This window comes from Pleurodeles waltl, chromosome 4_1 (assembly GCF_031143425.1).
Source record: "Pleurodeles waltl isolate 20211129_DDA chromosome 4_1, aPleWal1.hap1.20221129, whole genome shotgun sequence".
Classification (NCBI taxonomy): Eukaryota; Metazoa; Chordata; class Amphibia; order Caudata; family Salamandridae; genus Pleurodeles; species Pleurodeles waltl.
Window position 1 is genome coordinate 840,018,932 of NC_090442.1, and position 13,550 is coordinate 840,032,481.

The 13,550-nt window shown below is 42.2% G+C and overlaps 1 protein-coding gene across 2 annotated transcripts in view; it reads left to right on the forward strand.

Moving 5' to 3' along the window:
* Window positions 1–13,550, forward strand: part of LOC138288215 (lysozyme C-like) — a 145,044-nt gene that overhangs the window by 83,400 nt on the left and 48,094 nt on the right. The window contains exon 3 of one of the 2 annotated variants that reach the window (XM_069229594.1): window positions 9,125–9,200. The exons of the other annotated variant lie outside the window; for it this stretch is intronic. Within the exon in view, the coding sequence (XP_069085695.1) occupies window positions 9,125–9,200 (76 nt within the window). The remainder of the gene's footprint in view (window positions 1–9,124; window positions 9,201–13,550) is intronic. 2 annotated transcript variants of the gene reach the window in all.

Genomic DNA, 13,550 nt, shown 5'->3' on the forward strand with positions numbered 1-13,550 from the left:
TGCGCTTTGGTGTGTTTCCTGTCGCCGACGCTAGGCCTACCCACGCAAGTGAGGTATCATTTTTATCGGGAGACTTGGGGGAACGCTGGGTGGAAGGAAATTTGTAGCTCCTCCCAGATTCCAGAACTTTCTGCCACAGAAATGTGAGGGACATGTGTTTTTTTAGCCAAATTTTGAGGTTTGCAAAGGATTCTGGGTAACAGAACCTGGTCCGAGCCCCGCAAGTCAGCCCTCCTTTGATTCCCCTAGGTCTCTAGTTTTCAGAAATGCACAGGTTTGGTAGGTTTCCCTAGGTGCCGGCTGAGCTAGAGGCCAAAATCTACAGGTAGGCACTTCGCAAAAAAACACCTCTGTTTTCTCCCAAAATTTTGGATGTGTCCACGTTGCGCTTTGGGGCGTTTCCTGTCGCGGGCGCTAGGCCTACCCACACAAGTGAGGTATCATTTTTATCGGGAGTCTTGGGGGAACATAGATTAGCAAAACAAGTGCTATTGCCCCTTGTCTTTCTCTACATTTTTTCCTTCCAAATATAGGAGAGTGTGTAAAAAAGACATCTATTTGAGAAATTCCCTATAATTCACATGCTTGTATGGTGACCCCGGAATTCAGAGATGTGCAAATAACCACTGCTCCTCAGCACCTTATCTTGTGCCCTTTTTGTAAATGCAAAGGTTTTCTTGATAGCAATTTTTTACTCTTTATATTTCAGCTAATGAATTGCTGTATACCCGGTATAGAATGAAAACGCACTGCAGGGTGCAGCTCATTTATTGGCTCTGGGTTCCTCGGGTTCTTGATGAACCTACAAGCCCTATATATCCCCGCAACCAGAGGAGTCCAGCAGACGTAACGGTATATTGCTTTCCATAATCTGACATTGCAGGGAAAAGTTACAGAGTAAAACGTAGAGAAAAATTGGTGTTTTTTTCACCTTAATTTCATTATTTTTCTGTTTCAGCTGTTATTTTCTGTAGGAAACCCTTGTAGGATCTACACAAATGACCCCTTGCTGAATTCAGAATTTTGTCTACTTTTCAGAAATGGTTAGGTTTCTGGGATCCAGCATTGGTTTCATGCCCATTCCTGTCACTGACTGGAAGGAGGCTGAAAGCACAAAAAATTGCAAAAATGGGGTATGCCCCAGTAAAATGCTAAAATTGTGTTGAAAAATTGGGTTTTCTGATTCAAGTCTGCCTGTTCCTGAAAGCTAGGAAGCTGCTGAGTTTAGCACTACAAACCCTTTGTTGATGCCATTTTCAGGGGGAAATCCACAAGCCTTCTTATGCAGCCACTTTTTCCATTTATTTTTTAAAAAACGAAATTTTCACTGTATTTTGGCCAATTTCTTGGCCTCCTTCAAGGGAACCCACAAAGTCTGGGTACCTCTAGAATCCCTAGGATGTTGGAAAAAAAGGACGCAAATTTGGCTTGGTTAGCTTATGTGGACAAAAAGTTATGAGGGCCTAAGCGCGAACTGCCCCAAATAGGCAAAAAAAGGCCTGGCACAGGAGGGGGAAAAGGCCTGGCAGCGAAGGGGTTAAGAGCAGGATCAGAAGGCATCAATAACCTGGAAGAGAAACTGAAAGATGACCATCATCTGTATGAGGCGTAAATCTCATTAACTCAGTAAGTGACTTGTGTAGGCTAACTGGCCAACCTTGAAAAGGGATAAGACTTAATGAAATGGAAACATTTATGCATATTATACAGAGGAGAATCAATATAGTGACAATTAATATTGTTCACTGAGTATTTCCCACTCTCAGGTCCTACCAGTACCAGTGTCCATGAGAGGTATAGGAATTGCAAAAGAAGATAAGGAATTTTAGAAGTGCTTGAAACGGAGCTAAGATACACTATGTCTATAGCTGCCTTTACAGTCTCTAAGATATTTATGGCTTCCAAGTAAAGGGACAGCCCAGTGTGCCCAGACATTAAAGTACTATTATGTTGCACACATGAGGGTACTTAAAATATGGACATATAGAAAAAAGTAAAACAGATACACATCTCAACAAGATAATAGTATGTGGGGTACTTTGTGATCTGCACTGTCTTCCCCAAAGAAGTGCAGCCTAAAAACCTATATATTTGCATGATACCGAAAATGTACTTGAAAACTAGGATCAGCTAGGGTAAATTAGGTAGACAACCTTTCTGTCACCCTTTTCTCCCCAACATAGACAGGCAATACAGGTGCTCATTCTGAGTTTGGTGGGCGGCAGACCGCTGGTGCCGTCAGGACACCATCAGCCCTATTATGACTTCAACGCAGGGCCGGCGGGTGGAAACAGGGATTTCCGCCCGCCGACCCTGCGGTGAAGAGGGCCTTAAAATTGACGCCGGCTGAGGATTGAGCCGGCGCCAAGGTGGCGGTGCAGCGCATGCAGCAGCTCCCGTCACGCATTTCACTGCCCATAATTCGGGCAGTGAAATGCACAATGGAGCTGTGCCAGCAACCCCATTCCGCCAGCTTTTCCAGGGTGGTGTGAACCACCCTGGAAAGGCTGGTGGAATGGAACTCGTAATCCAGCGGGAAGTGTGGCGGTGTTGGCAGTATTACCGCAGCGTTTCGTCTGCAGTCGGAATTTGGCAGATCGGACCGCCACTACTGCGGCGATCCGATGGCTACCCCGAGTCTGGCGGTCTCAAGACCGCCAAACTCAGAATGAGCACCAAAGTCTTCAGTTGGAGGGAGAGAAAATGCAGACCAATTTTCTAAATCTACAGAGTTCATTAAATTATTTGAACAATGCAATACTACACATTGCAGAACGTTGAAAGGTCAAGCCACTGTAAATTGGACATTGGGTAAAACATCCTGCTTATAAAACATGGGCTGGTAAGACTCTAACTGAATTAAAAGATATGTGCATTATATAAAAACAATCTGGGCTAAGGATTTGAAAAGAGTTTAAAATGTCAAGCTTCTATAGAATCATCTTTCTAAAAAAGACAAGTCAGTATTAGGCCTGTCATAAATTAAGTCTTTTAAGCTGTTTTCAAGAAGCCAGGCGGAGATGAGATTGTAGCAGTAACGATTGTGGCATCAAAAAAGATAAATGGGGTATTGGCCACATTTCACATAAAGCCATACATACATATATAAATACATAAATGTGAGGGGTGTTATATAGAAAAGGGTTTTGTTTTCTTTATTTGTTGAATGATGTTTGCTTCTATGGTTTTCTGTATTAATTTCAGTAAAATGTTTAAAAGTAAAGACAAAATGTGGTTACTGATAATAGTCACATTTGAAGAATAAGTAATAAACATTTGAGTTTACTAATAATGTTTATTTCTGTTAATGCTTGTATGCTGCAGCAATTATTTCTACAGCTATCTCCTAACTGGATCCAACAAAAATAGGTTAGAGCATATCACATAGTTTAAAAAGTCTGACTGGAGCATCTTACTTGAAACGTAGCATCTAAGATCTTGTTACACTATTTAAATGCAACTTTGCCGAGGCTGCACTCTTCATGTGTACTCTTGGGACGTTCATGATATCACTTATGTTCCCCACCCCTGCAACAGTCTTACTGCCTGTGAAACCTAGATATTGGTAGTAGCAATGCTTTGGAGTGTGATGCATACAAATGTGAGTTTTGTCAACTAGAGGCGTGTCCCTCAGGGTCTCATAGAGGTATCACATCTACCGTCTACCTAGGCCAAACAGTGGCTCGGGGGCAGGAAGGTAGTGGTGGCACCTCCCGCTTGTGCTTGTGGGAGGCTTACAGCACCAGCAATTCAGAGGCATCTGTTGTAGAGAGAACTAGTACAGATGAAAGGAGCCCCGCAGGTGAACATGGGCCATGGAGACACATTGGATGGCATGTGAGGCTGCAAACACATCTTTTCATCCTTCGCAGGAATCAAATGCAAGATTGACAAACCTTTTTACCCCGTAAGATGTATGGCGAATCGTAAACAATTTATTCAACATCACCTCAATAATTTAGACACCATGACCAATGTGGCCACGGAAACAAAACTCCAGTCAGGAATACAGTTCAAAGCTTTATTACAAACACAAGCTCAAAGTCATGTAGAATATACGCAAAGCCAAGTTATAAAGATACATAATCATCAAGGGTGGTCCAAGGCGATGAAATAGGTTCAGGCTTACTAACATTAACACATTAACAAAACTAAACATTCAAGAAGAATGATAAATAAAGTTAACAAAAAAATCTGAGACACAGAAATCATGTGGTGCTCATATACTCAATTCAAAACTAATTAAGTCAATAAACATTGGCTGGGCACAAGTCAACCCTATGGCTAATCAAATTAGGGACATACAAGTATGGCGAGTAAAACATGCGGTCAAAATATAAAAATAGAAAAAGGAACAAAACTAATTTGGGAAATAGAATACCTCGGGTTACAGGACACTAACTATGAAAAAGTAAAATAAGCTTCAGCCCCTGGAGAGTGTCACCTAAAAAGGGCATTTCCACTTGCAAGGGCAAATGGCAGAGCGAAAGATACCTCTCCAAGGGATACTGCATTCAGGGAATCTTCATTAGTAAAATATTAGGTCAGCAAGGCATCTGCAAGGATCATGAGAGTGTCTTTCTCAGGCCAAGACAGAACAAAAGCTGAACTGGGACTGACCAAAGCTCCAATGTCCATTGGTATTTTAATTCACATGAGATTTTCCAGTTGTTTTCCATGGAGTTCATATTACGAAAAATGGGCATCATCCAATCAAATATTTGGAAACTTCAGGTTGCAACAGTCTGTATTTTCTCAGGTCTGTCATGAGAACATCTCCTATTCCCTTGTGACTCCAATGGGTTTGAAACAAAAGTAGGCCATGTTCCTGCAATATATCCATTTTCAGGTACAACTCAACACAGTTCTTTTACAGTTAAACAGTAGGCTTTATACAAGTAGGGCTTTGCTTCTCATGGGAAAGGAATCCAAAGTAGGAATTCATGTTATGACAAAACAATTCACCATGCTTACATTACTGCGAAATGCAAGCTTTGTAGGCCTTAGTTATGCTAATTCAAGGAAATATATAAAGTATTGGAAAAATACTTGTTAATGAAAGACACATAGGAGGTCATTCTGACCCTGGCGGTCATGGACCGCCAGGGCCGGGGACCGCGGGAGCACCGCCAACAGGCTGGCGGTGCTCCCAAGGGCATTCTGACCGCGGCGGTACAGCCGCGGTCAGAAACGGAAAACCGGCGGTGTACCACCGGTTTTCCGCTGCCCTGGGGAATCCTCCATAGCGGCGCAGCCATGGGGATTCCGACCCCCATACCGCCATCCTGTTCCTGGCGGCTTTGGCCGCCAGGAACAGGATGGCGGTATGGGGTGTCATGGGGCCCCTGGGGGCCCCTGCAGTGCCCATGCCAGTGGCATGGGCACTGCAGGGGCCCCCGTAACAGGGCCCCACTGAGAATTTCAGTGTCTGCATAGCAGACACTGAAATTTGCGACGGGTGCAACTGCACCCGTCGCACCATATCCACTCCGCCGGCTCCATTCGGAGCCGGCATCCTCGTGGAAAGGGGTTTCCCGCTAGGCGGGCGGGCGACCTTCTGGCGGTCGCCCGCCCGCCCAGCGGGAAACACAGAATAACCGCGGCAGTCTTCTGACCGCGCAGCGGTATTCTGGCGGCTCCCGCCGGCACCGCGGTTACCGCGGCCGGCGGGAGTCAGAATGACCCCCATAATATGCAAACATTATAAATTCATCATTGTCAATATTTCATCAGTAAAGGTAAACATGTCATTATAATATTGTAAAACCTATGATATTGCATTACATTAAGTACAATAGAGAACTGCATTTTCTCATTTGCAAGTCATTTTAAAGTCATTATTCTTTCACTAAACATTAGAAGTGCAAATAAATGTTGACATTGGCTATTAGTTTGGAGTCTAAATTACACTTTAACATCAACTTTACCCTTCTAACGTGATTAAAATAAAAAGGCACCTAAGTCAAATTCTGAAATATAATCAAATGGCACATTTAAATGCATGTCAGCATGGCTTTCCACATTAGTTTTTCACTCTTGTACATTCATAAAAACTTGTCACAGACTGCTGACTTTAGTGACCTGGGGAACAGAGCCAAAACACATGCCCTCTTCAAGGCCATATGACAGAGATGAGATAGCTGCTGGAGAGGATGGCAACATGCTATTTTGAAGTTGAGGGATTTCAATACCTGGCACCCAGAAAAGGGAGAAAGCCCTGCCACCTATGTCTACTACTGCCCGCCTCCAAGGTAATCTGGAGACATCTCAAGTCTGGGGATTTCCGAACATTCCTTACCAAGCTTATTTCTTTAAAGCAGCAGACATCCTAGAAGGCTGTATCGCTGATCAACATGTTAAACAAGACACAACAACCTAACCCAGTTGCAACACATCAGACAGGCCAATGTGGAAAAGCCTTGCAATCTATGGTGAAGGAGGTAAATTTCACACACATCAAAAAAGCAATACTACAATTTACAAACACTCTTCATTTAGGTCTCAGAGTTAGGGCAGAAAATAAATGTATTCTCACTATCAGAGAAGCAGTGAGAGTTAGGAAACCACAAGAGAAAATGAAAATGCGATTTGTTGCCGCAGAACAGGATGCTGTTAATTGAATTCCTCTTTGAAATCAGAAGCAGACAAGAGACGTTTAGGAGAGAACGTGCTGCAAAAGAACCACAAAATAGAGCCATTAGATAACCTGCAGTGAGGATCAGTGCTACAGATCTTGGGGATCCCTGTCACAGTCCTATCCATTGATTTGGAGACTGAGGTAGGCTCCATATTCCAGCCATCGTGCAGAGCCCAATGCGAAGAGGATTCTCACATGGATCAAGGGAGTAAGAACGCTTCCTGCCAAGCCCTGGTTATTGAGGAGGATGTCAGTGGACAGGCAATGGCAATATAATGGACTGCTGAACTGTGGGAGTTGATCCTGAAAGAGGCAATCAAGTGGATAAGTAATATGTTTGTCAGCCATTGTTTGTTCTTGTTCCCGGATCTGAACTTGGCTACACTGGAGGCAAAGATGGCTCTGCTCAATGTAGAGAAAAAAATACCAGCTCAAGTTGTGCACCTTTCCCTGGTGGACTACAAGGAGAAGGGATACTCCTACACAGAGATGGGCTCTGCTAAGTTATTCCTCAAAAAGGCTAAGAGCAATAGTGGAGGGCCCTAGGCCTACAATTCTTCAATTGTATCAGAGGAGCAGCCTCAGAAGATGCTTGGCGAATCAAATTGGATTTGTCTTCCATCTGTGTCAACTCCCCAGGTACTTTAGCAGGACATATGAAGGGTTCAATATGTTTATGTTTCTGATCTCCTTTGATGTAATTTGGCTTTCTGTTTTCTCCTTCCCTCCTTTCAAATGCTGGTTGCTATGTATTGCTTATGTGCTCTGTCACTTTAAAGTTTAAAGACTAACTAAACGTTAGTTGTTACTTGTTATTAATTTTCAAGTCATGTACATTTATCCATCTCTGTATATATTTGTTTCTTTATGTGTTTCTGTTGTATTTTTTTTTGTAAAAAGGAGGAAGGTGTTTTATATCTTGCTTATGTACTATGTAACTTTAAAGATTAGAATATAAGTGTAAAATGTAGAATTGCTATCTTTAGAATGAACTTAAGTTCAGTTGAGACAGATCAACTGATTAAACGTTGTGGATGTTAAGCTGCTCTTCTTTCTCTGGAATAAACCCATTTTCCAGTCCCATGTGTGGAAGTTTAAAAACTATCTAAAGTGTTAATTGTTATTTGTTATTCATTTTTAAGTTGTGTACATGTATTGTCTTTAACTTTGTTTATTTATTTATTGCATTATTTTTGTTAAAACAAGGGGGTATTCAATTTAAAGATTAGAATGTTAGTGGAAAATTATTATATTTAGAATGAGGTTTTATTCAGTTGAGGCAGATTGGTTGATAAAACCATGTGGATGTTAAGCTGCTCTTCATTTCTCTGGAATAAACCTGTTTTCTAGACATATGTATGGAATGCCTTTACTGCACTGGTTACCTACCAGAGACTTACACTGGTGAACATATTCTAAAGACTGGGTCTTTTTTACCTGAAGGTGATTCTTTTCTGCTTTTTTAGGTCCCTACCGGTCACTTGGGTTTGTTTATGTTTTGGCTGTGTTGACATTTCAATAAAAAGTTACATTCTTAATGTTAGCTTGTGCACAGTTTACAATACAGATTAGATTATTATGTAGCTGGGCTTAATCTTCCCAGAGCACAGTTACAACCAATTTAGACAGGATTAAGTGTAGTATTTTAAATGTGCACCTGAACCTAGTAAACATGAGTGCTTCTAGAAAATATATGTCAAAAAGATATTTTAAAAAGTATAGCAGAATTCATCATTAAAAAGCGGCATTAGAGTTTGTATATTATACACTGGAGTACAAATGGCTTTGTAGGGTCCAGTGCCAACCATTGTGCTCCAAAGTACTCTAAATTGAGACTGATCCTTAGATACTGGTGGGGAAGCACCTGGGTAAGGTTCAGGGGGCTGTCCCCCTAAAGACTTACTGCTGTTTTGCATGTAGCAGGTGATGGTCAAAGGGAGTTTGTTTAGAGAGAACTTGTTAGCACTCTTGGGAATGCAAACTTCTTGTGAAAGGGAGTCTACCATACCAAGAAATCCCATTCTCCAATGGTCCCTAGGAGTGTGATGTGAAGATCTAAGATGATAGGCTAATATGTTGCAGAAAAAAAGAAGATTTCCAACTGCGAGACACAATACTGGCCAAGAGAGTCACTGTCCTTCAAGACGTACAAATCTTTCCCAATGTGGGAATCGGGAGTGGAGTTACTGTATAATTCTTTATCATGGAGACACACTTTTCAAGTCCTGGATATCCATTTACAAATTGTTACTTAAGGGTGTCATAGGGCAACAGGCTCAATTGAACTATCTCAGTGCCCTTATAGTACGAAGTCCTGTGGTAAATTTGAGCATATGGGGTGTATGCACCACTTCACTGAAGTGAAGTGGTGCATACATCCCATATGCTTATTACTGATACTTTATAACTATTATTGACCAGTAAAACAAAGATCAATTACTCTGAATGCAAGTATTGACATGAATTTCCATTTTGATTTACTTGTAGCATTTCTTCAAGATAACATCACTCAAGCTGTGCAATGTGCCAAGACCGTTGTGTCATCCCAAGGCATGAGTGCATGGTATGTATAAGGTGTCAAGCGATGCGTTCTTAAATAATAGCATGTAGAATGTGAAAATAACACAAATTCTTCAGTTTGAATTTGAGTCCATCTCTTTCTAAAGGTATGCTTTTTAAACAATATGGGTGGATTCACAACGGTAAAGTTAGACCAAAAGTTTAACTTCGATCAAAAGTCTAATTTTACTACTTTTCAGTACTCACAAAGGTAAAGTTAACCCAAAGTCTAATTTAGACCAAAAGTCTAACTTAATCCAGAAGTCTAACTTTTCGGTATTCACATAGGTAATGTTAGACAAAAAGCCTAACTTCGACCAAAAGTCTAACTTTACTACAAGTACAGTTAGAGTTTTGCTCTAACTTACCTTTGTGAATACTGAAAAGTAATAAAGTTAGACTTTTGGTCTAAGTTAGACTTTTGGTCCAACTTAGACATTTGGTCTAACTTTATCTTTGTGAATACCGAAAAGTAGTAAAGTTAGACTTTTGGTCTAAGATAGATTTTTCATCTAACCTAACTTTTGTAAATCAGGCCCATAGAATTTATTTTGTGGTAGTCCAAAAACATATAAGTAACATGTAGACCTAGTAGCTTTCTGTTGTTAGCCTCCTCCCATCTTCCTTCTGTACCATTAACATAGCAGACTCCAGGGCATATGTGAGTAGACTCTAGAGGGCTTGTACTCTAACTACAGCAGGCTACTGAGATACTGGTTATAAACACATTGGAGGCATACTATGTAAACCTGCACTAACTAATAACTGCAACGTGGACCCATGTCAAGTACAACATCTGCCAGTCCTGGCCTTTTAGCAAAAAGCACAAATTAGCTGGAGATGCCACACATAGGCCTGACAATGGGTAACTTTTTGGACCTTGGAATTACACATTGTAGTTTTCAGTTCAAAATCACGGTACAACATTGCATGTTTATGCTGTGAATAATGGTAAAACCAGAACAATTCAATGGGTAAGTGAATGTAGTGCAAAAATGAGAATTGCTTAGTGATTCATAAAAACTAATATTAAGACCTTGTTCACCCCATAAACAAAAAAGAGAAGTGCTAGTGGGTCAGGCCCCTGTTGTGCAGAGTTGACATAACCTGGATCCACTTGTTGCCAAAGTAACTCCTTTACCCCTACTACTCATGTGCTGTCAATTACAAATAGAGTTGCCTGCTAGCCAGAATGTGACTGGATTGCCCATATTTGTATTGCTTTATACAGTAGCCTGAATTTCAGCTTGTTTTTGCCCAGCTTTAAGCCTAATAATAGCTGTCAGAAATGGGTTATTAATATGGGAGGGGGTTACCCATACCAACCTAATAAACATATTCTAGTTAGGTTGCAATGCAGCTCGAAGACAATCTTAACTCAACCCCCGGTAGCAATGACACAAGCAGCAGGCAATTCGTCAGAGAAATATGTGTTACATTCTATCAGTCGAACTTACTCAAGAATGCATGACAATGAAATTCCTTTACCAATTCAGAAAAATCAAGTGTAATGTATTACGCAACAATATGCCAAATTTATAAAAAATGAATAGGGGAAACCGAAATATAAATTTTGAACATTTCATGTCAGTAAAGCTCCTAGAAAGTTAAAAATGCCATTTGTAAGCCCCAGTTCATGGTTGACAAAGGTGCATTTTCAGGCCAACAGCAAAGGGGCAGAGGTGGGTAAATGAAGCAAATCACACGGGTCACTGTTTTTTGGAGCTCAAAAGTGTTTAATTGAGCTAGGGAAAATTCTGAAACTGGTGAGGAACCCAAACAGTCAGATAAATTGCGCAATGCCCCTGTGTCAGCCTCCAGTTTTGTCACCAAACACTCCAAGCAGGATAAAGCAGGATTTCATAGCTGCCAAGGTCACCACTGGAGTAGATTTACCACCTCACTCTAGTCCAAGGTTTTACCTTCTGACTTTTTTTGTTTTTCAAATTCCTCCAGCGGGATAAGGCTGGAAGCTTAACTGTGCAGCCATCTATGAGGTCATTTATCTTCACTGTGAGATCCCGCTGAATACTTTTCTTCATGGTGAAGAGGTCGGAGTGGTACAAACCTGTATATCTTATTCTCCATGGGGACACCCTCCCTCAAGAAGCCTCAGCACCTTGTGTCAGTTCCCGAGAGGTGGAAAGAATGACTAAGTTCCAATTTCCTCACATTACTGGATAAGAACCTCCTGGTCACTATAATAGCCCCAGGTCCTCAGAAATGTTCTAGTCACCAGGTTACGTCATCTAGGACTCTTGCAGGGTCTATTTTACTGTGTTCAGCTGGTCCTTCTTGGGGCCAGAAGCTCTTTTGCTTCTCATGTCCCTGTAGCGGCAACAAGAGGCCAAACACTTGATTCTTGGAGAGCAGTTCCAGCCCACGGTTGCCTGCTGGAATCGGAAATTTGTTTTTAATAGAGACTTTTAATGATAAATGGGAACTGTAGTATTTTTCCCCAGGCTAATTTACAATAAAGTGGGTTTTGTTCATAACGAGCCATTTTTATTGAAAGTGTAGCTTTACCTAAACCTTGGCAACCATTCATTTTTTTTGTGTATCTTTTTATTATTATTTTTAAATTCCGTACCTTGTGGTTCCAACATTGGAAATTACAGTATAGGTGCATAATACTGATACATTGCCAAAAAATTTGGATACAGTGCAGTGGAATAGTCAAGAGAATATTCACAGCACATGTGGGTTATACTAGCAAACGTTGGCAAGTCTCAATTGGATTTTACATGCAACGATAAATATAAATAAGCTGGGAGTAGGGTTGATTTCATCCTTCACTCAGCAAGTGTACTCCCACGGATAACAAGTCTCCATGGAGCATCTATATAATAATTGGCATATATAGATAACCGCTTATAAATGTGAAGATTCAGCACTAACATTATATAAAACTGTAAGGTTACTAAAACAGTTAACAAACTTGGAGTCCGGTTGCAACGCTTCCACCCTGCAATCTAAAAGAGCCCCCCATCGTATCCACTCGCACCTCCCTTCACCCGGCCCCAGGGGCCACTGTTAATGCAATTTGTAGGGAACCCGCTTCAATCAAAGGCAACAATCACAGGGGATCACAGCAGTAAGGGCTTAGTCTGCAAACCCAGCGCATGAACGGCCTATTCCATCACCAGTTCCATAGTGTGGGCGCCTGCCTTCTCCATGTTTGTACCATGCTCCGGTTCTCACAATCGAGACAGCATCTCATTCCAACTGGCGGACAGGGGGTATTTACGCAAGCCCAAAGTGTCCTCTCATCTCAGTGCCACCCCCTCAGCCTCTGCCCATACCAGGAAAGAACCCTCCTATGCATCAATGGATGGGGGCTCAGTGGCCCTCCATCTCCTAGTGATTAAGCATTTGGCCATTAGGAGGCCAAGGTCTAAAAATATTGTTGAGGCTCTGTGTTTTTTAACTCGTGGGAAAAGACTCAGGATACAAGATTCCCAAGCAGATAACCGTGGGTGCGACGTGCAAGCTGATAAGCCTTGCCAATAAGTGCTTAAAGAGGGGCAAGACCACAGCATGTGGAGGAGTTCCGCCCCCACTAATTTACTGCTGTGTGGCAGGCAGCATCCACATGGCCAAAGTATCTGTTAATCTTGGCTGGTGTGAGGTATGCTCTGTGGAAAATATAAAATTGGATGAGGTCGAATCTGGAGCTGCGGGGGACGTAAGTGTGGCTGGACAGCGCTGCATCCCATGTTTTATCAGTGCAGGGCTCAAGTAAATATTCCTCCCAGCTGGCACGCAGCGCAGTGCAAGTGTGTAGTGTGTGCGTTCTGAGTGTGTCGGTGAAACACCGTAATAGGTGTTTGCCCTGTCCCATGACCTGCATGTACGTGTGTTGGGGTTCAGATGCCACATCTCCCCAGCGACGCGACAGTTTCGCTATCAGGGAGTTGTACAGCAGAATCTGCCCTGCTGGTAGGCCTGTCTCCGTTGTTAGTATGTCAAATGGAGTAAGTTTACTTTCAATATAGAGATCGCCCAGTGTGTGTAAATCAGCCGCATGCCAGGGCTCCAGTTCAGCAGTGGTTGTGAGTCGGGAACCCTGCTGTGTGCCCAATAGTGCCAGTGCCAGAGCATAAGGGACGGTCGTACGCTTGAGACGCAGACACCTGTGGTAACAACGATGGGCCATGCACAGCAGGAGCTCCGCAGGTGTCCTCGCATTTGGGAGGGGGTGAAAGAGGTGTAGAACCGCAGGGAGTTTCCAGGGTGGCGATCCAGTAGCCATGTCAGATAGCTGAAGTCCAGATAGCCATCACGCATCCCACTTTTGGCAACCATTCTTTTAACTGTTACCTGTAGGAACATATGTTTGCTTAATTTCTAGCAT